At 34.6% G+C, this 27634-nt stretch overlaps 1 protein-coding gene and 1 long non-coding RNA gene across 4 annotated transcripts in view; one reads left to right on the forward strand and one right to left on the reverse strand.

Moving 5' to 3' along the window:
• Positions 1-18412, reverse strand: part of LOC116427676 (uncharacterized) — a 53967-nt gene extending 35555 nt beyond the window's left edge. Inside the window, exons 1-5 of one of the 2 annotated variants that reach the window (XR_004235139.2) lie at positions 18054-18409; positions 16982-17304; positions 16482-16585; positions 13271-13629; positions 12949-13043 (exon numbers count right to left, since the gene is read on the reverse strand). This is a non-coding gene — a long non-coding RNA (uncharacterized LOC116427676). Of the gene's footprint in view, positions 1-12948; positions 13044-13270; positions 13630-16481; positions 17305-18053 lie in introns of both variants that reach the window. The other variant, XR_004235138.2, reaches the window with a different exon arrangement.
• Scp2 (Sarcoplasmic calcium-binding protein 2) overlaps positions 1-27634 on the forward strand; it is a 77837-nt gene that overhangs the window by 45053 nt on the left and 5150 nt on the right. The window contains exons 1-2 of one of the 2 annotated variants that reach the window (XM_031978308.2): positions 19918-20050; positions 20792-20858. In XM_031978308.2, coding sequence (XP_031834168.2) covers positions 19919-20050; positions 20792-20858 — 199 coding nt within the window. In that variant the 5' untranslated portion in view covers position 19918. Of the gene's footprint in view, positions 1-19917; positions 20051-20791; positions 20859-27634 lie in introns of those variants that run through there. The other variant, XM_031978309.2, reaches the window with a different exon arrangement.

Genomic DNA, 27634 nt, shown 5'->3' on the forward strand with positions numbered 1-27634 from the left:
TTACAATATTACAGTATTACAATATTACAATATTACAATATTACAATATTACAATATTACAATATTACAATATTACAATATTACAATATTACAATATTACAATATTACAATATTACAATATTACAATATTACAATATTACAATATTACAATATTACAATATTACAATATTACAATATTACAATATTACAATATTACAATATTACAATATTACAATATTACAGTATTACAATATTACAATATTACAATATTACAATATTACAATATTACAATATTACAATATTACAATATTACAGTATTACAATATTACAGTATTACAGTATTACAATATTACAATATTACAATATTACAATATTACAATATTACAATATTACAACATTACAATATTACAATATTACAATATTACAATATTACAATATTACAATATTACAATATTACAATATTACAATATTACAATATTACAATATTTCAATATTTCAATATTCCAATGCCCCAATAAATCAATACTTATATCTTCTAATTATGCTATATCAATGGAGTGCAAAGGGTTAAAAGATTACGAAGAACAGAACAAACGGATACACCAGACCAGCCGCCGCGAGTTTGCGACGATTCTTGACCCTGGTAGAATAGGCACTAATTCAATTATCCAGCGCTGCGAGCGACAAAGTGACCGACAAATTTTCCAAGGTGTTCTCGCAACTGCCGACAAAACAGCTAAAATCGTTAGTCCTCGTTTGCACGTAAATCTCCTCCAGCTGTCGCCGGGCCGACAGTGGAAAGAGATTTCATAGCGCAGCTTCACGGTGTCCTTCGACGTTTCACGATGCCGTCGCGACGACAAGACATCGTTGCCACGGGATAAATACTGCGAATCATGAGCCATAATTCAGTAAAGCTCCTTAGGCGAACGAAGGAGCGGAGTGCACGTGCGCCTTATTCACCAGTTGCCAGCCGGGCTGGTGACCGATAAACGTGGCACAATGCAAATGAAACTTCCGGCTTTGTTTGTGCGAACCAATAACGATTCTGATCGTGCTCTCTTGCGCCATCTTTCTTTCTGTCCTCTTTTTTCTTTCAATTCTCCTGTTCAACCCTAGTAACCGAGCACCCATTTTGAAACCTTCTACAAAATGTTCTTCTATTTCCACGAAAATTTGACGAAATTCATTTGGATCTCGATTTCTTGAACCCTTCGCGTCAATCTTTGCTTGGAAAATAAAGAATTTACGTAGAAATATTATAATATTAGAATTTGGGTACATACAGATATTTCGGGAACATAATTGTCACGTCTATTGCTTCGAAAATAAAGAATTTACGTAAAAATTCTATAATACTAGAATTTGGGTAAACATCTTGTGAACGTAATTGTTACGTCTATTGTTGCTTTGAAAATAAAGAATTTACACAAATACGTAGGCTCAACTTCTGCTACCCTAGTTCCTTTTACTTTTCAGGATAACACGTGGCCAAACATATATCTTTAGGAATTTTTATAGGCGCAAAGGGTTAAAAGCAAAACGTCTGGCCCGGAATTCGTTAACGCATTCCGATCCGCGAACGAGATAGTACGGATCCGTTCGTTTGTTTTATTCGTGAGCATCAACCGACCGCCATGATTTATTCGGCATTTCATAAAATCCAATTCCTGTGTCTCCGGGGCGCACGGGGCGGGTTTATGAAATATCTTTCGAGAGAAAGGAACCCGCGAAACACGCGGAAAGGAAGTGTTTTATTAACGGCGGGCATTCCACTGAAGAATGCAACTCCGCGATTTAAATGCACCGTTATAATCAAACTGCGCGGGGAGGATACTGATTTTTTATTATCTGCCAAGGATGCAATTTAATTTGGACTCTCATTCCTTCGCGGCCGTTAGCAAGAATAAGAGGCTTTTGAGTTCGCCGTTTTTCAGAGGACCCCGCGAACGTGAAAATAATTTTGAACGAAGACTTATACGTTATATAGATTTCGTCGGGAGATATTCAAAACGCCATCTCTCTTGGTCTGTCTAATTACCATTAGGGACACTGAGAGCCTAAAAGCATTGAAATCAAAGAATTCAATGGTTGTTTTAGTCGATGTTATTTGAAATAAATTATTCGTATTTCGGGGAACAATAGAGTTGTTTAAAAAAGATTTGTTTGAGGACAATATTATGGTAACGTCTTTTGTAATGTGACTTGTGCTGATTTTTTTACATTCTGTGAATACGAGATAGGAATAAGCGCTGTAGAAAGAAGTTATGTAAATCACTGTATCTTTAAAGATTTATATTGGAGCTTGGAAATTGATTAAATCAGATAAATTAAAAATAATATATCTAAAATAAGCAATACTGTTTGTTTAATAGATAAATGCCCGCATTGGTTAAATTATAATTTGGAATAACAGTTAGACTTTGTTTATATCGTTAGGAATATCTGGAAATCTATTTGAATTTTACTTCCTTCGATGTTTTCCAAAAAACAGCCTGAGATTTCACCAATTTTTAAAAATTCTGTTTCGAGTCTATGTATCCTCGAAAAAGTATACTCCAGGCAAAATTTTTCACAGATGCTTCCCCGTTAAGTGGTTTTCATCGACGTTAATCGTAAAAGCAGGTCGCGAGACTAATTTCGGAATAAAAATGTTAACCAGCTCGTATCAAATGCAGATGACATTTTACTGAAAATGTGCTGCGTGGAATACATATGAAACGCAGGAACAAATATGATACGATCCTCATATCTAGCCGTCATTCGAAATTTAATTGAGATCAAAGGGAGAAAAGATAAATACTAATATATGCGAAGCCGGTATTTTATATGACGTGTTCCAGATATCGGAAAATAAATTGTTAATTTCTCTGAAATTTAAACCGTGATTATATACGATATTTCAAATAATTATATATAATACTTCAATATTCATTTAATACTCTTTTCTATATTTAACACATATAAGCAGTCAGTAACTAAATATCCCCACTTTATAAATCTGGTTTTTAATTTAGAACCATTTTCTATATTATACGAATCTTCAAACTTTACGTATTAATAATAATCATTTAAATACTTCAAATATATCACAGAATGAATTTAACTTCTACAACTCTCGCATTGAGTTGAATTAAATTATTTCTATTAACAGTTTCCTATTTACAACAGCATATTGTATTTTTTATTATATTCTTAATTTTACCTTTTATCCATTTCTTATAATTTCTTCTATAAGAGAACAAGTAAGAACAGATCAAATTTGCATTGAGATATTCTTTACATACAAATCTAAAATATACTATTACAATTTATTCTATTGTGATTATTGATCGATAATTAATATTCAATCAGCGGGGCAAAGTATCACAAGAAATCACGATCGCGTTGAATCACTTTTTATTCTCATAGCACCCGAGCAATACAGTCTGATTGACGTTACAAGGCACTCGCATTAGCGTTTCCTTCCTTTCTCGTTTCTTTCACCTTTCAAGTTTCACTACGCACCGTACTTCGGTTTTAACCCTTTGCGATCGGTGCCGCCATTTAACATTTGTTTTCGAAATCGGCGTCGCCAATATGGCGGCATGTTCTTTCTTTCTGTTGAATTTCTATTCAACAATACACATTAACTTCAACAAATGGTCAATATCCATACATTTCTTATAAACCACCTATAGAAAAATAACTTTGAAAATGTATATATTTGCATTGACTAGTTGGTACTATCATCAGAAAAATGTGCTGATCGTAAAGGGTTAAATCTATTCAGTTGACTTGCTCATGGAAAAGTGCGTCACGCGGGTAAATCATTTAATAATTTTTGATCGGTGACATTTTACTTTACCGCAACACGTTACGAATCTCCGTGAGATCTTGTTTCAACCCGTATTTACTAGTTCTTTTACAAATATTAAACCAATCACGAGAAATGAAGCACCCATGAGACGCCCTTAAAGAACATCAGCTTTAAAATTTAAATCGAAATTTCTACATAAATTTGTTCACATGATAAAATTAAATTTTTGTGGTATACAGAAAGCTTTCAAAATATTTGAATATCTCCGTTATACACAGCCACACTGAAGAAACTTTCTAGATCGAAGTGCCATTGTAAAATGGTAATGGAAATTTTCTCTGAAACTTAACGTTTAGTGAGATTTCAAAGTTACAGATTTTCTCTTAAGTTCCTCGTTCATGTATCTTAATCTATACACGGTGTTCCCGATATCGTGGTATGAACTCGAAGAGAGTTATTCTATACAAAAATCTAAATAGAAAATGTAGAACATCGTTTTTGTATATTTAGGAATGAAGTCTGCTACAAGAAAATTATAGTCTGCGTTTTCGACTTGCATTTTTTACGTGGTTTCACTTTCTACCAGGCTGTAAATTATTATATTGTAAAGCTGGAGAAAGTTAATATTATTATAAAGCTACAGGATTTAAATTATAATTTATTATAATTGCTACATTATAATATAACTATATTAAAATATATTGAACACTATACTATATTACCGGCGTGCCGCAAAGTCCGTGAATTAGCCAGTTTTGGCATAACACAAGCGAAAGGAGAACACTAAAACAATGAAGGCTTATTGTTAGTGTATTCAACGAGTTGGCCCGAGGAAACTGTCCGTGGCAAACTACGAAAACGCGACGGACACGACACACATTTCTAACAACGCGAACACACGTGAAACACAATACACCAACGGAATAATAAGACAAATGCAAATAGCGCGCGTGTGCACTTAAACTATATGAAACTGGCGAAGCGTGCATGGCATTGATTAAATATCAGCTTCCTTTATAAAGTCAGCAGTTGAATTTTTTCAGTTAAAGTCTTTAATCCTGCAAGTGCTATGGACGCATATGTATATACAGGTTTTTCGGTCTTTTTGATCTCATACGTGTGGAGGTGACAATTATAAGTGTAGGACATTAATATGCAAGTTTCTTAGCAATCTTCTTATTCAATTTGGTGAAACTGAGGAATTACAATTACAACTTAATTACGTTTTGTATGAATTAACATAGTTTATAGACCTTCAGACGACAAACTAAGCAAAGTATTCCGTCCACGCGGAACGCTACAACTATTCCACACTCAAACGGTTAACAGGTTGACTGCCACGGTGGTCATCGGTGATTAAAGCTTTCAAATTGCTTTTAAGTAAAAATATTTGATAACATATTTATGTAGCTACTCAGAATAGTATAATGTACGTATTGTGATACCAAATCATTAATAATTATTTCGAATAATATTTGCCTTCGTTATGAAAGAATAAGCATTACAATATAAAACGCTCGAAATTCTCGTGGTAGTCAACGTGTTAAACAGAGACATGTCTGTGCGCAGTACGCGTTGTAAATATTAAAATACATTCGTAATATTTTGCAATGCTGAATTAAATTTGAAACACTCGTCGAAGAATCAATATTTATGCCTCTCCCGCGTCGCCATTTTGTTCCATGCGTTCTGCCGCGTATCATTTTTACGCGACGAATGGAGCGAAACGCGACGCCATTTTGTTTTGAGTATTTCTTTAAGAATAATCCTGCTACGGCCGTTTTTCTTTATGAATTTCTTTTAAATACGAACTACTTTGTAGGATAGAACGTAAAATGTTCCTAAGTAATTTGAAACTTTTTTGTTTTGATTACCAAGAGCGGTGCCACCCGGCTATGTATGAAAAAATATACTTTTTCATGTTTCTCTTGAAACTTTATTAAGCATACTTAAATGCCACGGGTCATTTTACGAATTCAATTAAAAATAACCAAGCGCACTCGCTTTTGCTTCGTTTCACGTCGAAAAATACTACGATCGTGCTTCTTTCAGTTTATTTTATATCAACAAGTCACACAATTCAATCGTATTACTTTTTATGTTCACGACAATAATTACAGTTTCAATAAATTGGTAAGATTTGCAGTCTTGATGCAGAAGTATTGTTTTCGTGAATACGAAAGTAAATTAATTTACTATGGTGTTATTCTTTCATTTAATCGATTAGAAAGGGTGTTTCACATAGATTTACGTACAACTTTAGTCAATATCCTTTAAAGATAAAAATAAAACTGGAATACCATGCAACAAATAATCCATAAACGTTTTATTACGAAGCTGTAAAAAAAATATGGAACATAAAGGAAATACTGTATCGGTCTGTATTTCAAAGTGTCACCTGCTTTTATCGATACAAGTCTAACATCCACGTAATATTGAATTTATCCTATTTCGAATATTACCTCCGTGAAGAAATAAAATACATAAAGCATTTTCTTGTAATTATCAAGAACTTCCGTTTAAACGGGTTACAATATTTTATATCGTTCAATGTGTACAATTATTTACTAATGCATGTTATTTAAGAGACTGCTCCATTTAAGAATTGAATTTATCACGATCCTTGATTTACAGTTTCTAACGCCTCACCAATATAGTAACTGCCGTGAAGAACAAAAGTTATGGTTTAATTAAATTTGCAGATTATTCATAATGCAGATGTCGCGTTGCGGTTGAATTCCGTCGGCCAACACTTTTCATTGTGGAATGACAGTAGCGCAACACGAGAATGGTTAATAATAAACTTCTTTTTACACAGAAATCCCTTAATAATTTGGGGATGAATTTTGAGGAAAGGATCACGGGATAAAACAAACGTCGACTTCTCATGAATATGCATGAATGACTCTTGTTTTGACTTTTTCGGGAGAAGCTTCTCGCGTTTTAAATTTCAAATTTTGAACTACGCTTGCATTAACGTTTTTACAATAGATACTGCAACGAACGTTGCTTATAACTATAAACATATACTGAATGTAAAAGTAAATTCAGATAAACATTTATATTTGAAACACTAAGTTACAATGGAAATATTTAAATATTTATACGTTGTTAAGATAAATATTCATAGAGTGTAGGACAATAAATTACGCCGTTAGCTGCCGTTACTTCACAAATTATAGCTATAGAATCATCATTCAAACAAAAATATTCTTTTCCAAAACAATTATTTAGTGATAGCTAACAACTTTAAAATTACTAAGCCAATAGCACATTTAATACTCCACTATTACAGTCTTATCATTTTTAATGAAGTTCACCCGAAAGAGATCGAATTTAACTGAATTATTAGCAACGCAGCCTTTACTCGGTAATAATAGAGTTTATAGGTTAGGAACGAAAAAAAGGGAAAGAAAGAGTGATATAAAATGAATTAAGAACCTTTTCTATTCGCCAACGACGTTACACAGTGTAATTTATATATCGCAGCACACCGCAACGAATAAAGATGCGCGTTACAACGTGGGAATCGTTATGTGAATTTCGTTAATTCATTAAGCGTTATTGTTCTAATGTAGACAACAAACAGTAGTCTTCGGTACAAGTGTAGTTTTAATCAGAAAAGTATGCTGAACATTTCAAGACCAAAACGAAGCAAAAATATTTGATAAAATCATCATAGGATCATGTAGAAGAGAAACAGTTTCTTCTGTGAGAAATGGTACTTTTAAAATCTCTAACTTTTCAGGTTTATTACAACTGTAATTTTCGTTTCCGAGGTTTATAGGCATGTAAGAACCAAAGTACATTCGGTAGTAGATACCAATTCGAGAAAATTGACTTTTTTACAAAATGTCATCTGTCCTGCCGTTCTAGCTCACCGTGCGACGGTTAGATCTTGTTGCTCGAATTCAAGTACACACCGCGTGCCTCGTACTATGTTGGAACAGTTAAAATGCCATAAAAACAGATATTAACTCATTTTCCGGTGTTATAATTAAAAGCAGCAAATAAATGGGAAAAGGGGAACGGGGCGTTCCGGTGTTCTGTTTCTCGCGCCTTTTCAAGGAACTGTTCTACGAAAGTAGAATTCGCTCAGCGGCGGAACTGCGCGTAAAATTTTAAGCACAGGCCAAGCTGTTTCACTTTCTGCAAATCACTCCGGCCGAAACATGAAATTTCGAGAGACGAAAGAACGAAACTTCAATACTTAATTTACGGAGACCGGTTTACGCTTGAAACTATTCGTCGTGCTCGCCTTTCGATCTCGCGCTCCTCGATACGTCTTAGATTTAAGTTTATTGTCGTCGGAATGAAAATTTTATGCTTCGACAGATTACACAGCAGACGTTTCCTTGCCAATCTTGCTTAAAATCCGTCTATTCCTTTCGCTTGAACTATTCCTTAGTTGAGAGAATTGAAAGTTACTGTCGTGTTAAATGCGGAATCTTCGAGGAACGTTTTTAAATTATATAGATTTTTTAAAGGTGTATTATTTTAGAAATGACACACATTCTTTAGAAATGTGTCGTTTAAAGGTATGTGCATTCACTTGTTAAAGTTACACACAAGATCCAAATTATCTTGTCGTCTGTCCGCAATTTATTAACACGTTCACTGCCATGAGAATTTATTAGAAATGGTATTAGAATTAATTAGCTATGATTAATCTAAATAAGTTATAATATTATGAATTACTCATGTTACTAAACATTTTAGTTCGATGTCAGTGTTATTCTTGTAATTGTTTTCAAGTAATTTGGACGACGAATTCAACAGGAGAGGAATTAAAAATCAAATCGATTAAAGATATTCGTTGAATCTTTAAATCTGTGGAATTATCTGTAAATTCTTGTACTTCAATATTTTGTTATCCACACATCATATAATGAATGGTATCGCTGTACGTTTACAAGTGGAGCTCTACCAAGGATTCTACCTTGAGATCCATATCGAGACCTATTGTATACCAAACATTTGTCTGATAAAAGAATTCATTAATGATAGAAACAAAGATTATTAATTTAACACTGAAATGGTGTTGAAATTGACGAACATCAATTTGTATATTAGTTTCATTTTAATCGTTCAAATGTTTTTCAGTGAAATTAACGTTGACAAAGTTAACACAATACCCACGAAATTTCAGTGAAATTGATGTTTATTGATGCAACGTACACCTAAAATATCTAGACCTACTTCTTGGGCTTTAACCATAATTTTCTCCGGTACTTTAATGAAAAATGTACGAATGGCTCGAGTCACGATAACGCGATGCTAATGCATTTTTCCTTTATTCTTAATCTTCATTAACCTTTATGTACCTACACTTTGTTTCCCATAAATAATACAGTACAAACTGGAACATTATACATAAAGGTGAAAATACTTCAAAATGAAAAAAATGCGATGTTGAAGATTTGGTCAGATACCGGTCAAAGAACTGTAATGAATCCAAACTACTGAACATTAAACGTGTGGATGAAAAACATAACGACGTTGTTACCGCGATTATAATTCATAAATGTCATGATTATTTTTAAAATCACATATAATTAATAAGAATGTGATAAATTTCTTACATTAAAATGTTTTATTTGAAGTTTTTCTTTGTTCCTCTTTAACTTGGAACAAAATATTGTCTTTAATATAACCTTTTTCCAAAGTTAAAAATCTTCTCTTCTGGGCTTAAATTAATACATTTTGGATTTCGTTCCATAACCAGATCTATGTATAAATATAATTATAATCATCTTTTATGCATTTATTTTTTCTATGTACAGAACAATGCACATGGAAATAAAAACTTTTAAATATAGGCCGAAGTTTTATTGTACCGTTATTACGAGACGTATAACCCAAAAAATTCGGAACATTTAATACATCCTTTTCTCTGATACGAAGAATAGAATTTATGAAAAGAAACTTTAATTGCTAGCCTTCCCGATAATCTAAGTTTCTAGTTGAAAAATAATAGCAGCTTGTAATCCACGATCAGCAACATCCGATGGATGAAAACGTGATTAGTCTGCTTATAGCATGCAAAATTATTATCTACACTTGCCGTTATCGTAATTAACTCGGCTTATCTTTTCTGCCCGTTCCTGAAGTGGCGATACCACTTGCACCATTTTTATGTTATCTTGCGATCTCTCGGCTAATATAATTCAATGCAGAGTGGTTTAAAAATAAAGTGCGTCCATGATCTTTCATAATCGAATCTTCATTCATATTTTCAGATTTAGAGTTTGATTTCCGTATCTAATATCTCTAAATACATCATCTAGTACATCAATTATTTTGTTGTAATTTTTATATTATTTATTTCTAATTCGCGATATACCTACGCATACTACAATAAGTAAAAATTAATTTTGCTATACTCTTTCGTTAAGTTTCATTTAGGTTAGCGGAAGGATAGCTTTTTACTTTGGAAATACTATATCCTGAGAAATATACAAAATGGAGATGAATATTTTTTAGTACATTCTTTTTTAATAAACATCTATATTTTCTATGTAATTCGTGTTACTCTTAAACTTCGGAATTATTTGTAAGATTTTTCGATTATTCTTTTTGTTCTTCTTGATTCTACCAATTAATTACTATGTAACAATTCTATAAGTATTAGTAACTGTGTCCAATAGCTCCTTTGAGAATAAATTTATAATGCATTATAATTACTACTTTACATCTTATTTCATTTTCTCTTTCTTACATTCATGTTCTTTATTAAAACGTTTTCGTTCTTCTTTGTAATGCTATTTGTACTCTAACGAATGGTAATTCCTATGACATCTAAAGAAATAAATATATTACCGTATAAGTACTTACAAACGAGATTATTCGTTCTGCTGTTTATTCTAATTCGTTATCTGATGCGGGAATATAATGAAATGGAGGTATCTCCGTTTGCGAATGGTTTGAAGTTCAGCATGGTGGTGAGCAAACAGGGTCGACCTGAAGTTTGCGTGTCAGTACGACTTTCACGACTGTCGTGTCGCGAAGGAGAACATGTCAACAATCACGACTTCACTCTGTTATACTGACACATAGTTCACTATTTATCTTTCGCAGTTACCCCAAGTTCCAACCAAAACAAGGTGATATCACGCACAAAAATGTTCATCACTACCCTTACGCAAACAATGAAAACAGCTCGATACATTAAGCTACGATCTCAACGTAGACGAGCCATTAATTTCACAGAAAAAAAACACAGACAAATCGAAATTACAATAATTTAACGGAGATGACTAGACGAAACAAGAACTCATTTCTGCCAGTAACTCTACAATGCTTAATTCACGATGAAAGTATTTACTGAAAAATAATGATCTTCTACGTGAAAGTTTTAATACATTTGCCACTATTCAAGCGAAGGCGTAGAAGCAATATCTATTTAAACGAAACACTCCATTACACCAATAATTAAAGCAACCCTCCAGTAGCATGGCTCAACCTCGATTCGCTTTAACCTAAATCTCCACTTAAAATAAAAAAATTCGATAACAGGGCCTCCTACAGGAAGGAAACGGCTATCGGGTAATATGTGTATAACGCTAGACGCGAATACAATGGCAACTTGAAAAAAGAGAATTCCAAAAGGAAAGAGACTCGCCGCAAACTTATAAGAGAAGCTAATAAAACAACAGCATCGTCGGTATGCCTTTTATCCCCTGGTAACCTGGCAAAGGAACCGTTGTCGCAATAAGGGTAGGCGTTGCCGGAACAAGCTTTCTAATCGAACTCCGCAAGATCGCGAACTCCCGTCGACCGTTGCGTCGCCGGCCTTTAAAATACTATCGCGGCCGTCCTCAAAAGAGGAGCCGAGCTGGCGCGACGGCCTCGTCTATTCGAGAGAACGTGATCTATCAAGCAAACACAGAACTACCCCCGAATTCGAGCCAAGACGGCCAGAACAGCTGGAAGTGTTATAGCAAACGTAATAAGTTACGTCACTGCAAAGGTGCAGATGCACTATTAATTTGCGACATATTTTGTTTGATAGGATTTCTAGAAGTATTTTATATTAGTTTTCTTTAGTTCTATTTTTAGTTCTATTTCCTTACAAGAATTTTAACTTTCTATTTAATAATACAGGTAAGCATATTAGAACGATAGAAATATATTCCTTGCATAATTATTTGTATTGCAACAATTGATGATTCGTTGATATAAGTTTCATCAGAAAGAAGTTCATCTGATAAAAATGGTAATGTTTGTGGTAGTTTTAAAAATAACTATTATAAAGTCTCTATTGACTTATGTTTTAGTTTGCGCGTTACTAAATCAACTGTTCTTTAATCGTTTCTCAAAAAAGCGTCTGTATCTCTCCGACGATCGTAAAAGAAGCAATCGGAAATGGGTCACTTTGACCCAAATGGTAGATCTACCGTTAATCGCGTTGAGAAAGTGGAGAGACTCTTTCCTACTGCCTTGGAAAATAAAGGATTTTACAGCCTGTCGATCGCGTCATCTATTTCCGTTGCACATTTTTCTGATATCAAGTTCGTTTCTCAAGAACGATGAAAAGCACTGACACTCGAGGTGATCGACAGCTGATTCGTGGCTCACAATGCTTGGGCTCACCTTGGACGTCAGCGTTCTTTAGATAGGGACCCGGAGTGATGACACTCCACGCGATGCGTCGAGTTCGCTGCCACTATGTCACGTTTACTCAAATTAAAGGCGAACGCTTGTCACGCGATACATCGGAATCAATACACTTACTATTAAACGATCTTTTTTTCATGTAACTTTTCGCCCTCAGAAATCTAGATCAAAGCTATAAAAGCTCAAGCAGAAAACCTACACGAGTATCATAACCAACATATCGTTGCGAAACGAAAAACTATGCTTAAGTTTATACTTTGCCAAAATATTATTGGAAAGTTGCTTTCAGTAGTTCTATTTGCACTTATATATAATTAAGTATATTATTTTGCAAATACCTAATGTCCTCTTTTTGCAATTATTAAAAAGATAACGAACTTTTCTCTGAGAAATTATTAAAGAAATGGATTCAGCACCACGCAAACTGAATTATAAATCAAGTAAAGTCTCAACAGATGCATTCTTCAAGTTTCTATAGAGACATTTCAAAAAGTCAATTTATCTGCTCGGTAGTATTAATATTAAAAGATATTTAAACATATTTTATAACTTACCATTTACTGAATCAGCTCTCAGAAAACAAGAATTCATCAAACGTCTAAAACTCTTTCCATGAGAAAAATTAAATCATACACCAAAGCTGTAGAAACTAAAACAAAAAAGTTACTTATTAACTCTGTCCGAAGTAAAGCTACTAAATCTCGAAGTCATTACAGGGTCGTTCTACCGCGGAGGGTTAATAATCCGCAACAGCCGACGGTACGAGCGTCGATAACTAATAAAAACGAAATAAAAGGAAATGAATATCGAAGTACAAAGATAAAAAACGAATATATCGAACGAGCGGGGATGAGATCTATAAAGTTCCCAACTTACAGGCGCATTTGCCGCGACACTTGTTGCAAGCGTCTCGTTTCTTTGCCGGGTATAGATACACGTCCCGACGAAATCTATACAACATTTAACGTATTGTCAGTTTGATATATTGGCAGTAGAAGATAACAAGGCTCCAAGGCAGATGCTCGCATCTCACGTGCATTTTACGCCGCGAGTGAATCGAGGTCGTTCATAGTGCTCGCGGAGACAATGGACTTGAAGCTTTACTTCGGATCGTTGCGTTGTGCCGCCATTTTGAGTTGTCTCGCAAACGCCGCCGAATTTCCCCGCGCCATAATTCGTCGTCCACTATTTTACCATCGCGTTTCATTTTTCTCCACGTCTACGAAAGCTTTTATCTGTTTGCGATAACCGTTATATACAAGCTTTTAGCAAAATATTCGTACTGCGAAACTTTTCCGACGTGGGAAATATTTTTTTTCGGCTAATCAAGCATGTACGATATTGATTAGTGTATGCTAGGGGTATGTAATAGAGAATGTATCGTATTTTTTATTTACAAAGTAGGAAGTTTAAGAATGAGATAAAGGTTATATAGTTGTTAGCATATTGAATATCGCACGATTTCATGGAGCAACATATACAAAATAGGAAAATATAATATTAAATTGTTCCGTTGAATTGCGGTATTATTATTGCACTTGCATTACTGAAGATCACTTTAGGTTAAGGCTACAGATAGTATTATTTATAATATACAAATGTTTGTGAATCATCCATTTTTTATTGAGCATGGTAAATGGAAATTATTATCTTATGTTTAATGAATCAACTGAAAATGAGAGATGACACGGTTTGAAAATACGGGATCGACGCATTGTTACACTTTTATTTATTAATTCGTGATAATAAATATTTTTGTTTCTATTTGTATAAGATTTGGGAGTATCTTTTCAAATTCGTAATACTTATATTTACTTCCATTATAAAGAATGCATGTAGAAATTTTTCATATTTTTATCACTTTTTGAAAATTGATTACGTTGAATGATAAAGTTTGTGCGAAAAAGAGATTTTAAATAAATGTGTAGAAAATTAAAGCAGTTTATTATCTAAAGGAAAAGTTCATACGTTAATGTGTAATCTCCGGATAAGATAAGTTGTAAAGCTGATTAATGTTGTAGAAAGGTATGATAGAACAACCCATTTGCAAGCATCAAGGCGCAAACACGTTACACTGTTTACAACAGGTTGTAATAGGATTTATGAAGCTTTGCATGCAGGAATTATGGGTGATACGTTTATCGATCGAGAAATACTTGTAACATGTAAAAGAAAATCCATATTCTTTTTACGTATTTTACATTAATGCATTTTAAAATTCATTTAGCGTCCATTAAAGTTGAAAATTTTTCTAAAGTTCAATACATGTTAAAAGTAGTTAGTGTATTGACAATATAATTTTTGTCTTGAATCACTTAAAAGATCCCAGGCCCATGTATTTAAATCGAATCATTGCAATTTAATAATATGATTGAAAGAGTGTGCATTATTTTTCACAACTAGAAGAAAGTTTTAATATAGCACATCCTAAATAAAAAAAAAACTGATAAACGGACTGTAAAATGTAGGACAGTAAAGTCAGCTTTAACCCGCTCGCGGGAGTCCCCACGGAGATAAACTTCCCTAATACGGGAAATTAGGATTTAGTTTCTAGTTTCAAGTTCTCTGAAGTTATGCTTTACTTTCGGAACCAATAAGGCTAAGAAAATATAAGCCTTATGAAAAAACTTTCTTCCTTTGGATCAAAATTCTTCGTTATGACGGAAACATGGAACATCACTTGTTGTTACTTGTTTTCCTCTCGTAAAAAGTAAGGAATGAAACAGATAATTGATCATTTTTTAATGGACAACAATTAATTATGAAATAGAATACATTTTTTTAATCTATCAATTTCGTATCGGAATTAATAAAGTTTGTTTTTTCATTGTTATCAAAACTCATTACTTGCTTTTGGGTTAGTATGTTTGAATCGGGTCAAACTAAAATTTTTTCACATGATTAATAAATATCAGATTATCATTTCTACATACATTTAAGTGCATAATCAATGGGACAGCTTTCTTTATCTTTTATTATTTCTGCTTACTAGTTATTAAATGATTTGTTTTGCATAAAAAATGTTTAAAGTCAAAATAATATTGTGTAATTGTTGTCGTTATTGACATTATTATAATATTCAAATTTTTTTCCATTTAGGTGATTCTGCAAAGGTCTGAATAAAGGATCAGATGACTCCGTCGGATCCATTTGTTAGCATTTAGATAGAATTTGCTTCACAATAAAACTGAATGGAATGCAGCAAGATTGCATATTAAATTGTATGAGTAAACTATTGATGTTTATGCAAATTTATATTTTCATAATTTACTTCGTGACGTTGGAAAATAAAGAAAAATTGAATTTTTAGAGGATTTGGGAGTATGCGAAATATTTGATAGAGTTAATTGAGGATATTATTTTCATTCATTATTTCAAACAGGATTCAATATTTGTTGTTGAGAAAATTAAAACCAAACCATGTCACCTATGCCAATTACAATACAACAGTTTATTCATTTAACAATTAACATCTCCTGTTCAGTTTTTAATCAAGAAATTCATGCTATTCGGTGCACACAATTTCAGTCAAAAGGAAATTTAATTGAAGCTTATAAAGCTTAATTAATCATGACGCTATTGTACAATCATTGTTCATGACAGGAATAATCAATAAAATAGGAATTAAACGATTTTAATTAAATTATCGAGATCAACAGGAACTCGGCATATGAAACTACTGATTAATTGTTAATAAAAACGTCCACTTTTTAAAGAAAAAGAAATAAAGAAAAAATGTTTCAAACATTGTGTATCTTGCCATTTTATATAAAAGTTATCGATCTACCAAACGAACGAGAAAGTAACAAATCAACTGGAGATGAAACGAAATAATCATGACAGGTTGAATAATCTTCAATAAAGAAACAAACACATTCGATAAGGCTTCTTTGTAGTCACATTTAGAGTCAGTCAACTGCGACACTCATAACAAAAGATTGACGAAGCTTCCAAATTGCTTGAAAACAATTGTAATACGAAAACTAACATTGAATAATAATATATAATAACCTAAGTAACTAGATAATAGTGTAACTTAAGAACTACGGTAAATACCAAATTGTTAATAATTATTAATTGTTCTTACCTAAAGTATAATGGTTGCAACGCCTCGGCAGCGCAACCCGCTTATCACGGCATAGAATTCGCCGCGTCCGCGAGATGGCCGCGGGGTCGAATAATTGTGGCTGTCTACCACATTTGAATCGATTGTCAATTTTATAAATTGAACGCTCGTTCTCAACAACAATTCTTCACTTTAACGCGTTGAATGCCATGGGGGTCACCGGTGATTCAACCAAATCGAATTAGTGTAGTTGATTCAATTAAACGACGATTATTTGTTAACATTTCTATATCATAAACAATGCTACCCAATGCTATAATATTCAACTAGATGAACGTGCAATAACAGTAACTCAATTCAATCAAATAACTTATTATATTTTTTCATTTTGTATATTTTGCTCTATGAAATCGTGCGGCATTCAACGTGCTAATGAAGTCTATCATTGAAATCAGACATGATGTTAAACAGTTCATTTAATATAAATTCTAATCGACATAATTAGTCGAATTAATAGATACCTTATGTCGAATAAGAATGTTTAACAGCATAAATAACCAGATGACAGTCTGACGTAAGCATTTCGATACCAACTAATAAATAACTGTTGTTCTTTATCTTTGCTACAAAAGAAGCGATATACAAAACTGAAGGTTTCCGTGACAGCAAACGTGTTAACCATATAACATCGCCGATAATTCCCGCCATCAGAAGTGTATGCCTTAGCTCAAAAATATTACCCGATGACGCGACACCTAGGAGAGCTTGATAACGCTTCAGTGGTGTTTCGCATTCAAGACACTGCACCTTGCTCTATTCGACGCCTTCATTTCAAAAATGTGATCTGTAAACACAACAGCCAAAAAACGGCCTATTAAGGCTCATAATGAAGCATTTCGAATTCTGTCCAGCACGTGTTTGCTCTACGGTGTGCCGAACAAATTTTGCAATGGTCACGAAGGAATTTCGGGCATAGGGTACAGGGCAATTGAATTGAAAAGATTTTCGTGCTTGAAATCAGTCGAGTTCTTAGGACTATTTTACTCATCATAGACCCACACTCGTAGAAAAGAATCCGTGATTTTTGTCATTATCTGCTTAGAAATGGAAAAACAGAATGATCGCACTTATTTCGAATTCTTTTTTATGTGAAAATCGAAAAGCTTAAGCTTCTGAGATGAAACGGAAGAAGCGTGATCTGTACGCTTGACATCTTCGACAGGTTTTTGGGAAGATCCGTGGCACTCAAACGATTAACACGTTGACTACCACAAGAAACGTCAACGTTTTATGTATTGCTCATTCTTTCTGTAGCAAAGATTAAAAAGGAAGAATTATTAGCTATTTGGTATCAGCATTCTTACATTACACTAGTGTCTAATTATTTACATTACTGAACATTTGTATTTGACATTAGTTGATCTTATAAGTTATAATTATCTTCTATTTGGATGATCCGGTCATCAGTAACCCCCATGGCAGTCAACGTGTTAACTACTGTTTAATGTTATATTATATTACTATTACTGTGAAAATATCGTTTAACATGTTACCGTGTAACACATCTATGATTTATATTTATTTATTTATTACCAACTGAGAGTTACGACTAATTGGATAACCCACTCTCGGAGTGCTCCGACCGGAAAGGGCTGTCGCCTGTGGACAGTACTTGCACGAGTGATTGGGATTCCGGGATCTGGTTGTCCGATCCGGTAGACTTGGGAATTAACTTTGCTTATTATTGAATTACACGACAATGCGGTGTCCCGGTGATCACGGTGCCGGATCGTATCGGTTTCACGCCACGATCAGCAGACTCGTTAGAGCCCGATAACGCGGTTAGACGTTTCACGAGAGTCGTTCCACGCACGCCCCGATCCGTCAACGGTGGAATCAAGGAACAAAAGATTACGGCACGGCGGAAGATTAGTTCGGTTGAACCGATCAGGAGATTGACGTCAACGTTCACCTTGACGCGTAACGGTGCCGTGGACGATTGCAACGTCGCCGGTGACTTTCCCGAAAGTAGCTCCGCCCCGATCGATCGTTATCAGCGCTGATTACGCGTTATTACTTCTTATTTATCGTAGATTAAGGAAGGATTAACCGCCACACATTGTGGCCCACGACACTTTCTGCTCGCGGTGGTCACTGTAAAAATAGAAATGGCGATTATGTCACTCGTTGCTTCGAGAGTAGACAACGAAGTTCTATTAGCACATTGTTAACTGGCAATTTTACGCGGAAGCTATCCTATGTCACTGGCTATTATTCCGTAATTGAATATGAAAGTGAAACAATCTAAATAAACTTCAATGCACTTTATTTGTACATGATGAACCGAAATTGGATTCATTTTGGTTATTCACTTTGGACTTATGGTTTATGTAACTTTGAGTATTTTGTTTTTGCAATATTCTACATTGCCCTGCATTTCGAAAATTGAAATGGCTAATGCAAGCGCAAACACGAGTTAACAATGTGTTAAACTTCAATTCAAATTCAATTATTGAAGCTACGTAATGCGATGACGTTTAGCAAGGGAACCTGTTGTAATAACAACGCAATTCGATTTAATAATTTAATATTGTACTTTTCCATTTTGCATATTTCGCAGCTTAAAACTGAGCGACAGTCAACGTGTTAATCGTTGTGGTTGGGTTGGTTTCTATGCTATTATTGTTCATTTTTATACTATTCTGTTAGTAATATACAATCCTGTGCCATTATTTTCTATATTATTATAGTCTGTTATATTGTACAATAATACTGAACTAATTAATTTTAGTATGTATATTTACTGAATGATGCTATTTGTCTAGAATATATTTGTGACTTTAAATAGTTACTTCTTCAGAAGTAGAAGGATAATATGGAAACCGGTTTGAATTTTCCTGTTTTCCTTCTATAGGCGCACGTTAACGTTATTTTTCTTAAGATTTTGTGACGATCATTAAGGGTGCAGAATATAATTTATACTTTTGGAGTAGCTTTTACAAGGATCAAACAAATTAAGAGCAACTGAGGGCAAGGAACAGTTTCAACCACTTTTGATTAATTGAAATTAATGATTCCAAATTGCTAAACAGACACACAGCAAACTATTTTCAATCTATGAAATTATTTTAAAAATAAGCAAACGAGTAATATAAGTGTTGGGTGAAATTTACATATCGCCAGCGTAATTTCGTTTACCATTCATTACCATAATCACGTAATTCATCGATTTCTTGGGAACATTCAGCGAACAATGGAACATCATTCTCAGCAATAAAAGAATACTGCGAAGAATAAAAGCTTAAACGAATTATTAATTTTCCCATGAGTCAGTTACTCGAATCGACGTCATGCATCGCGTGCAACAATCTTAACTTGATGTTTGTGTATATCTTAAATTACATCTACTGTACAACACTGGATTACAGCGAAATGTGCGTCATTGCACTCAAATATACATGTTATCTCGAGTTAGAAAATCTTATTATATAAATGGTTTCCTCTCTCGTGCATTTCAGTCGTTTCGATCCGAAGCGAACGGAAGGATACCGATTAAGCTTTTGGTTATTTCTCCGACGAAGAACAAAAACGTAAGGCTATAATAAAATATGAATTCAATCACTTTGCAGGTGTTTGCCATTTTTGGGATGACTTCAAAATTAGAATTCTTTTTTTCTTAGCAATTAACAATATCACACTACTAATGTTCACGACAATCAAATATAATTATATTATCCAATAAATTACTGAAAACTCTGCGATACAATTAAGATATGAAATGTACGTATAACATCTAATTTCAATGTCGAGGAAGATTAACAGTAACATAGAAATGATAAACCAAAAACATGAATTTTAATAAGCAAAGGTAATAAGTATTTGAATATTGTTGTTATTGTTAAAATTTATTAATTTCTTCGATGTTTAACCGAATCTCGTTAAATAATAGAGAATCGTGTTTGAAGGCAACCTAAAGAAAAGTTTCGTAACTAAATGTTTTGCTCTTTATGCGTGGTTATAAGAAAAGGAACCGGAAGTTTGTTCGATAATTTACATATAAACAAAAAGCGGGCATTTAATATCGAACACGTGCCGACATATTTGAATTAAACCAAGTTTGTGTCTTCACGGCGGCCTTGTAAATATCGAGGCTACGTACAAAGCAGCTCGATAAAGGCAACCCGCGATTACTTTTTACTGGCGAGATAAAATAAGGGTCGGTCGCTCGAGACAATCGACCCTGATCGCCACTCAATGGAAAATGAGTATTAACATGTTACACACGTATATGGACATACACTTAACAACCCCCCTATTTCTCTCTGTTGCAGATCGACAAAATGCCACTCTCGGAGTTCCGCAAGAAGAAGCTCCTCTACATTTTCAACACCTTCTTCGGTGAGTACGTAATACGTCACCGATCCGAACAGAGCGCAAAAGTGATCTTGTTAACGGATATCAGAATTTCACCTAAAGTAGGGACAACAATTTTTCAACAACCTTATACTCCAGTAGAAAGGAAACTTTTGATTATTAAGTAATTCAAACGAAATAACTATATTCGTGGCGAAGATTTAAAAAAATCCAACAGAATACCACTGTGCTTCAATTTCTTTGCAATTCGAATTAAATATTATTTTGTCGTCCTATAAATAATGTTTCTTTATAGGCACTTCTTTTATTTTCCAAAATTAAGATAAAAATCTGTCTATAATTGTTAAGGGAAACTATATTTTGTATTAATACATGTTTTATCTTAATCTTTAGAAATAAAACAACTCCCTATGGATATAACTACATTGTTTATTGGAATGACCCAATAATATTTAATATGAACTGCAATAAACTGGAACAGTTGTATTTAAATTTTGAAGGTGACCTAAATCTTCTTTCTTTTTATTCTTCCAATAAATGAATAACGACAACCTAATTTTAATCCAAGCAAAATTTTACACACAGTGCCGTTCTGTACCATCATACCCCGTCTGATAAGCCAAAATTTCGCCGACAGTCAGTCAATAATTTTCTCCCGGTGTCCCGCGATTCGTTCATCCGGTAACGAAATGGCGAAGGCCGATTGTTCTCCCAGGATCCTGATGGGTTCCCCGTATCGTTCACGGATCGGGGAACCCCCGGTAACGATCTTATATCACTCATCGCCTCTTAAGCCTCCTACACACGTTGGAACGTGCATCGACTCTTGGGTGTCATGAGACCTATATCAACGTCAGTCTGCCTTTACAGCTTGTCACGAGACGCAAACAATGAAACACGTGCTTCAAAATGTCAGATTGTTTTCTGACTCTAATATTATCATCATTAATAGAAAATGTTGTTTTTTATTATTATTATATAGTATACGATTTAAGAGTAATTTTCATTTTTGCGAGTAATCGATGATAATGACACTACTGTGACGTCAGTATGATATAACGATACATTCGATGTTATTTGCTACGAATACTCTTTAATCGTCAATAATGACTTGCTACCTTTGCTGCATTATCTATCTTATCTATTTGCTACCTAGTCGATTTTCTACCTTTACTGCGAATATTCTTTAATCATCAATAATGACTTGCTACCTTTGCTGCATTATCTATCTTATCTATTTGCTACCTAGTCGATTTGCTACCTTTGCTACGAATACTCTTTAATCGTCAATAAAGAAGAATTCAAGGATAAAAAATAATGGGTATAAAGATGGTTGATTCGTACCTGCGTTCTAGCGTTAGAGGATAGCAAATTAGCATCGCAAATGAAATGGGAACAGATAGAAGTCGACCAATCAAGCCTGTATTCCCAGATCTAGCCTTTTAGCGATCGCCCGAAGTTGGATTGTAACGTTTATCGCAAAACCTGGGGATCGATTCGATGCATCGCAACATGTTCCAATGTGTGTAGGGGGATTTACGAAGCTATCGCGGTCTGGCAACGGTAGCCGGGCCACTGCTACTTCCAGGAGAATGAAATACGGGTCCAGCGAGTTGAAGTGGTGCCCGGCAACCGACATCATCTCGAAGGTATTTTCGGGGCAAAAGGGGAGGGGTCTGGGAGAGGAGGAATGAAGGTTATACGGGGACATTCAGTTCAGTCTCTCTATGACACCTATGTGTTGGCCATTCGAGCAAAAGTGAGCCAGGCCGGACGGGCGCCTATTTATGGTACGAACAGGAGGAGATAAACAATGGACGCGGTTAAGGGGATGCCTCGGCCCCGCTGAAATTACACGTCTGCCTCTCTCTGTGCGCATATCTTCGGAACACGTAATGGCGCGCGCGCAACGGGGCAATCATTCATACAAGTTGGACGCACTCCTGCGTGCGTGTACTTTAGAGAGACTCACACGGACGACCGCGTCTTCTGCGTACGGTTTGAGAAGTACTCCACGGAGATGAGAAGTTGGACGAATAGAATTGACCCTTTGTTCTATGGATTCTTTCGTAAGCTCAATGAAATTTGTGTGTGTAATTTAGTGGAAACACAGTTCTATGTTGTATATATATTTACAGTTATTTTAAAGGATAACGATTGCTGATTTAAATAATAGTTCGGGTTTAAAATATTACGGTTGTATTTCATTTTGGTTATTTTTGATTGAGATCTCGAGCCTGACGCGCTATTGCGCGGCAAGGGGTTGAAACTAGAGACTAGAATTTCTTAGAATGTTAAGAACTTTTTCTATAGAAAAGGAATTTATGTATCAATGTATTAAATATAAGGAATGGAGATATGTACTGATCTTTTAATGGGGCCAATATGGCGACAGTCTTTCTTAAAGGGTTAATATATTGACTAACTTGGTAGGTGACCAGCGCTTTCGAATTATTTGAAAAAAGTTACAAGAGAATTATTATCGACAGACATGTTTAATACTACAGGTAACTACATAATAGTGTAACGTAAATACTGTGATACCACATAATTAATAATTGTTGCTAATACCAATAATTAGGAATTACCTTTGTGTTGTATACCGAATGAAAATATCGACAGTCGAAAATATTCTATGATATAAATATATTTCAATAAGTCACTCAAATATTACGATACATTTTAGATAGTGAAGATGTCGCGAATACAAGATTTGCTGAGTAGCGAGTTTGCCAGAGTTTCGGTACTGAAATTTGAATTCGAATCTTCATGTTCTTTTCAATTCGGGTATTTATATACTGAAATATGGAGTGAAAAGGACGAGGATGACCAAGCGTTAGAAATGAGCCCTGAACGTCGTGATTAATGGATTGAGAGTGGCTCTGTAGAAGATGCCCAAAAATACTGAGTCATTAGGACAACGTAGACTGAATCATTAGGGTAACGCAGCGCGTTGCAGATAACGTGGATTGGTCATCCAATATTTGTTACGATAAACTAAGAATAAGTGATATACATAAAAAGCGCTCGACACTCTTGTAGCAACAAACACATTAAAACTCTAGACTGCTCGCTTAGCTTACAACCCTCTCAGAAGACTCAAACTTCTTCATCATGCAATATGTTTAACGAGAAATTAAATTTTCTGGGTTTCTTCACTGGCAACTTCAATTAACCAGCGAAATTTCTACTTTGTAATTAAATTCTTACTTTATCGTTCAGAAACATCAACTGCTGCGCGTGAATGCATGTCACGCGCGAAAGTATCTGGAACAACACCCGGAAGTGGATATCACGCGCAATTAGCAAGCGAAACTTGCGAACGGAACTTGAGGTTGAGTCACGCGTGCACGTAGGGATGTTCCGACCCAAGTAAATACGATTAACGTGTCAATACTTTTATTTCTATACCGGACACTGTTAGTATCTATGCTTTTGTATCGAAAAATGCATTCGTATCGAATGAAGAAAGCATCAAAACGAACGTTTAGCTGAACAAGTATTAGGAAAACTAATATTTACCACTTTCCTAACAACCAAAGTACCTTCCCCTTTAATCTAGAGAAACCATCTATCAGAACTTTAAGTTTTCCAATTATTATAATACATTCCTAGTACACATCAACTAAATTGTAATACATGCATTAAGTATATGCTAATTTTGATTAAATACAAGTATTATATCGTATAATACAAAACACCGAATTTATCAGTCCCAAATTGATCATTCAACTGATTAATAATTACATATTTAAGAGGCCTAAGTTGTTTCGTGTTTGTTAACAAAACTGCGTACGAGAAAATGATGTAATTTTGATAAATGTTGGCTTGAATGAAAGAACTGATTGAATAATCCAACAGTTCGTATTAGAAAATACTGATGTTACTTCCGATACTGAGCTGATATCGATACTTTTCTTTCAATATTGATCTGATATTGACATTTCCCTTCGATAAGAGTAATACCTATCATCGTGATACCTTCACGATATCGGAACATCCCTACGTACACGCAAATCGAGAACTGAGCTCAGTGTTCAGTGTTCACATCGCATCATCGTTCACACCGTGTCGTTTCTCCGCCGTGTGTGCAGCGTGGAGGTCACAGGCGTGTACACGCTTCGAGGCGCTCATTAGCCCCTTACTTTCTTCCCTTCTTTGGCCGTCGATCGACTGCTAAACATATCCTACGAGGCTGTTCTTCGTCGTCGATATAGTATTTCACCGTGACCCAGAGAACCCAGGGATGATGGGACGAATCACGTATCTTCATGTGTTTTCTGGACATTGCAAAAGTATCTTTCCATGGTTACGGGACTATCGATACGGGGTTGATAGTGAATTATTTGTTGTGTCGATGGTAGCTTGCTTAATAAAAATTTGACCACAATTTTCTTTTTAAGTGAAAATACAAAATGCGGTGGTGTCTAATGTATCTTTATTTCTAGTGTATCTAATTGTAAATAGAGTACAATTCTATTGAATTTTTATCTCCAAGTACTACAAAAAATAAAATTACACGAAGTCCGAGTGGTTATATTCTTGTTTGGGAATAAATCTATTCTTTTGGTTTTAGAGAAAGTTTCTAGATTTTTAAATGTGTAATTTTATACTTTTGTTAAAAGAATTTTACGAAATAGAAATTTAATGTATGATTAGGTGAATTAGGTACGTTGGGATAAAATAATATTAGGTATCATTGCAATTTTGTGTTTCATAAATTCTTAAAGATTTTCGTAATTTTAAGGTACAAAAGGAAGGTAGTCGAGCTTGGATTTATGATAGAAAACTAACATTGTTTCTTTAATTGATTAACGAAGAATTTTTAGTGTACGCAAATCAAGTTTTTGGATAATTTTTTTTCAAGTAACAGCGTGCTTGCAGCTTGTTTGAGAAAGTTTGAAATAATTATAAAATTTTGTTGAGTATGGGTAGACTTTGCTCAACGAATAAATATCGAAGTCAACTTTGTTCTTATAAAGTCACGCACAGGTGAGCTCGACTTTTTGGAGCATAATAGTGTACGTGGTCATCCGCTGTTAATAAACGTGGTAAAAATAAGTCAAAAAGCGTGGACTGAAATTTTTTCATACGTACTTCCGTTTTAGGAGAATGGACTTCGTGTATTTATTAAATGCGCGTGCTGTTTAATAAAACTCAACTAATGTATCCTTTTATTGCACGCTGTTTCCGTGTATTGCAAACATGAACACGTGTATGTTAAACAACACTATTTACTAAATAATCTCTCGAGACGTTATTTTTTCTTTTAGATCTTTTAGAAAGATATGTGCACAGGTACACCATTGAAATTATTTCTAAAATTGTTTTCTTTATCTCTGTGGATTATTTGTATTAATAATAAATATAACTTTAAATAATATGAAGAGGTAGAAAATTACGAACAATTGATTACAATAGTAGAATTAGCAGTTGTCAATTTTGTACAATATTTAAAAATGAAACTGAGTTATTTACCTTTTAAACATAGATATAGAATAAGCTTAATATTTATTTAAAAAATCACGGGACAAGGGGTTAACATGGTAACTGCCACGGTAGTCACTGACGACTTCGAAATTGCCTGAAAACAATTACAATATTTACAAGAATCAACATAGAGCATTTAATATCATAACTAGATAATAGTGCAACCTAAGAGTTATAACGCCAAATAATTAACAATTGCTTCTACGTATCTTCGTTACAAATCAATAAGCGACTCACAAAACGCCCAAAATTCTCGTGGTCAACGTGATAACCTGTTAACTGTGGAATTTACTTTGAAAAATCTCTCATTCGATCGCAATAAAATCAAAAAATGAATTGTGTACTCATCAAACGCAGGACGAACATACCTAGGGTATATTTGAATGAAAAGCCATAGCAAAACAAAGAAGAATTACATGTTCGTCTGAAGAAGTGAAGAATTCATCGTCGAAAGAATTAGTATCTCTTCAAGCTTTAACACTAGAACTACCGAGCACTTGAACCATCTTTTGAACATTTCTTTATGACAGCTATAAGCATGAATGTATTAACATTTCAGTAGTTGGCTTATATTTCAGTTTAGGTATTGCTAAATCAGCTTCTTTAATTGTTTCTTAAAGAAGTGTCTTTACCTTTGCAGTAATTCTAAAAAAAGAAATTAGGAACTGGTCATTTTGACCCATTTGATAATTCTAATATTAAGATGATGTGTATATTCGTCAAGCGCAGTCAACGTGTTAATAGAATTAACGAAAAACAGTGTGAGTATGCGGATCTCGTAGGGTGGAAAGATGGCTGACACCTGAAAGAAGCCGAGAAGCTGTGCCACCGAGCACGAAATTGGGGCAGCTTGCGCAAACTAATGACGTCCAATTCAAATGGCGACAGTCACGTCGCGAACGATGAATAGCACGATCGACGGATACTCGTCTTTTCCGCGGGTTCTGCCGTGAGATCTTGCACAGGTCTCCCTTTGGACGGAGGCCAAAATTTCGTTCCCCTGTCCGCGCTGCGCACATGCATCGCGGCCATATTTCATTACATCGATTCCTTGTCACGTGTTTTGCCTATGTGCTATCGAATCCTCTTGACGCGGCGGCTCTGCAGCAAAACGCGGCTCTGGTCTACGCACTGAAGAGTTTTGTTCCGATGATCGAGCCCCGTGAAACGGATAGCTCGGCGAAACTAATAGCCTCGGATGGGATCAAGTTCGACGAGCACTCGCGAGTCAATTTCAATCCACAAATTTCGTCCTGTTATTGCCCGGGTTTCGCTTCGGTATTGTTACACTGACTCTGAACAAGTTTCGA

The sequence above is a fragment of the Nomia melanderi genome, chromosome 1, assembly GCF_051020985.1.
Source record: "Nomia melanderi isolate GNS246 chromosome 1, iyNomMela1, whole genome shotgun sequence".
Taxonomy (NCBI): domain Eukaryota; kingdom Metazoa; phylum Arthropoda; class Insecta; order Hymenoptera; family Halictidae; genus Nomia; species Nomia melanderi.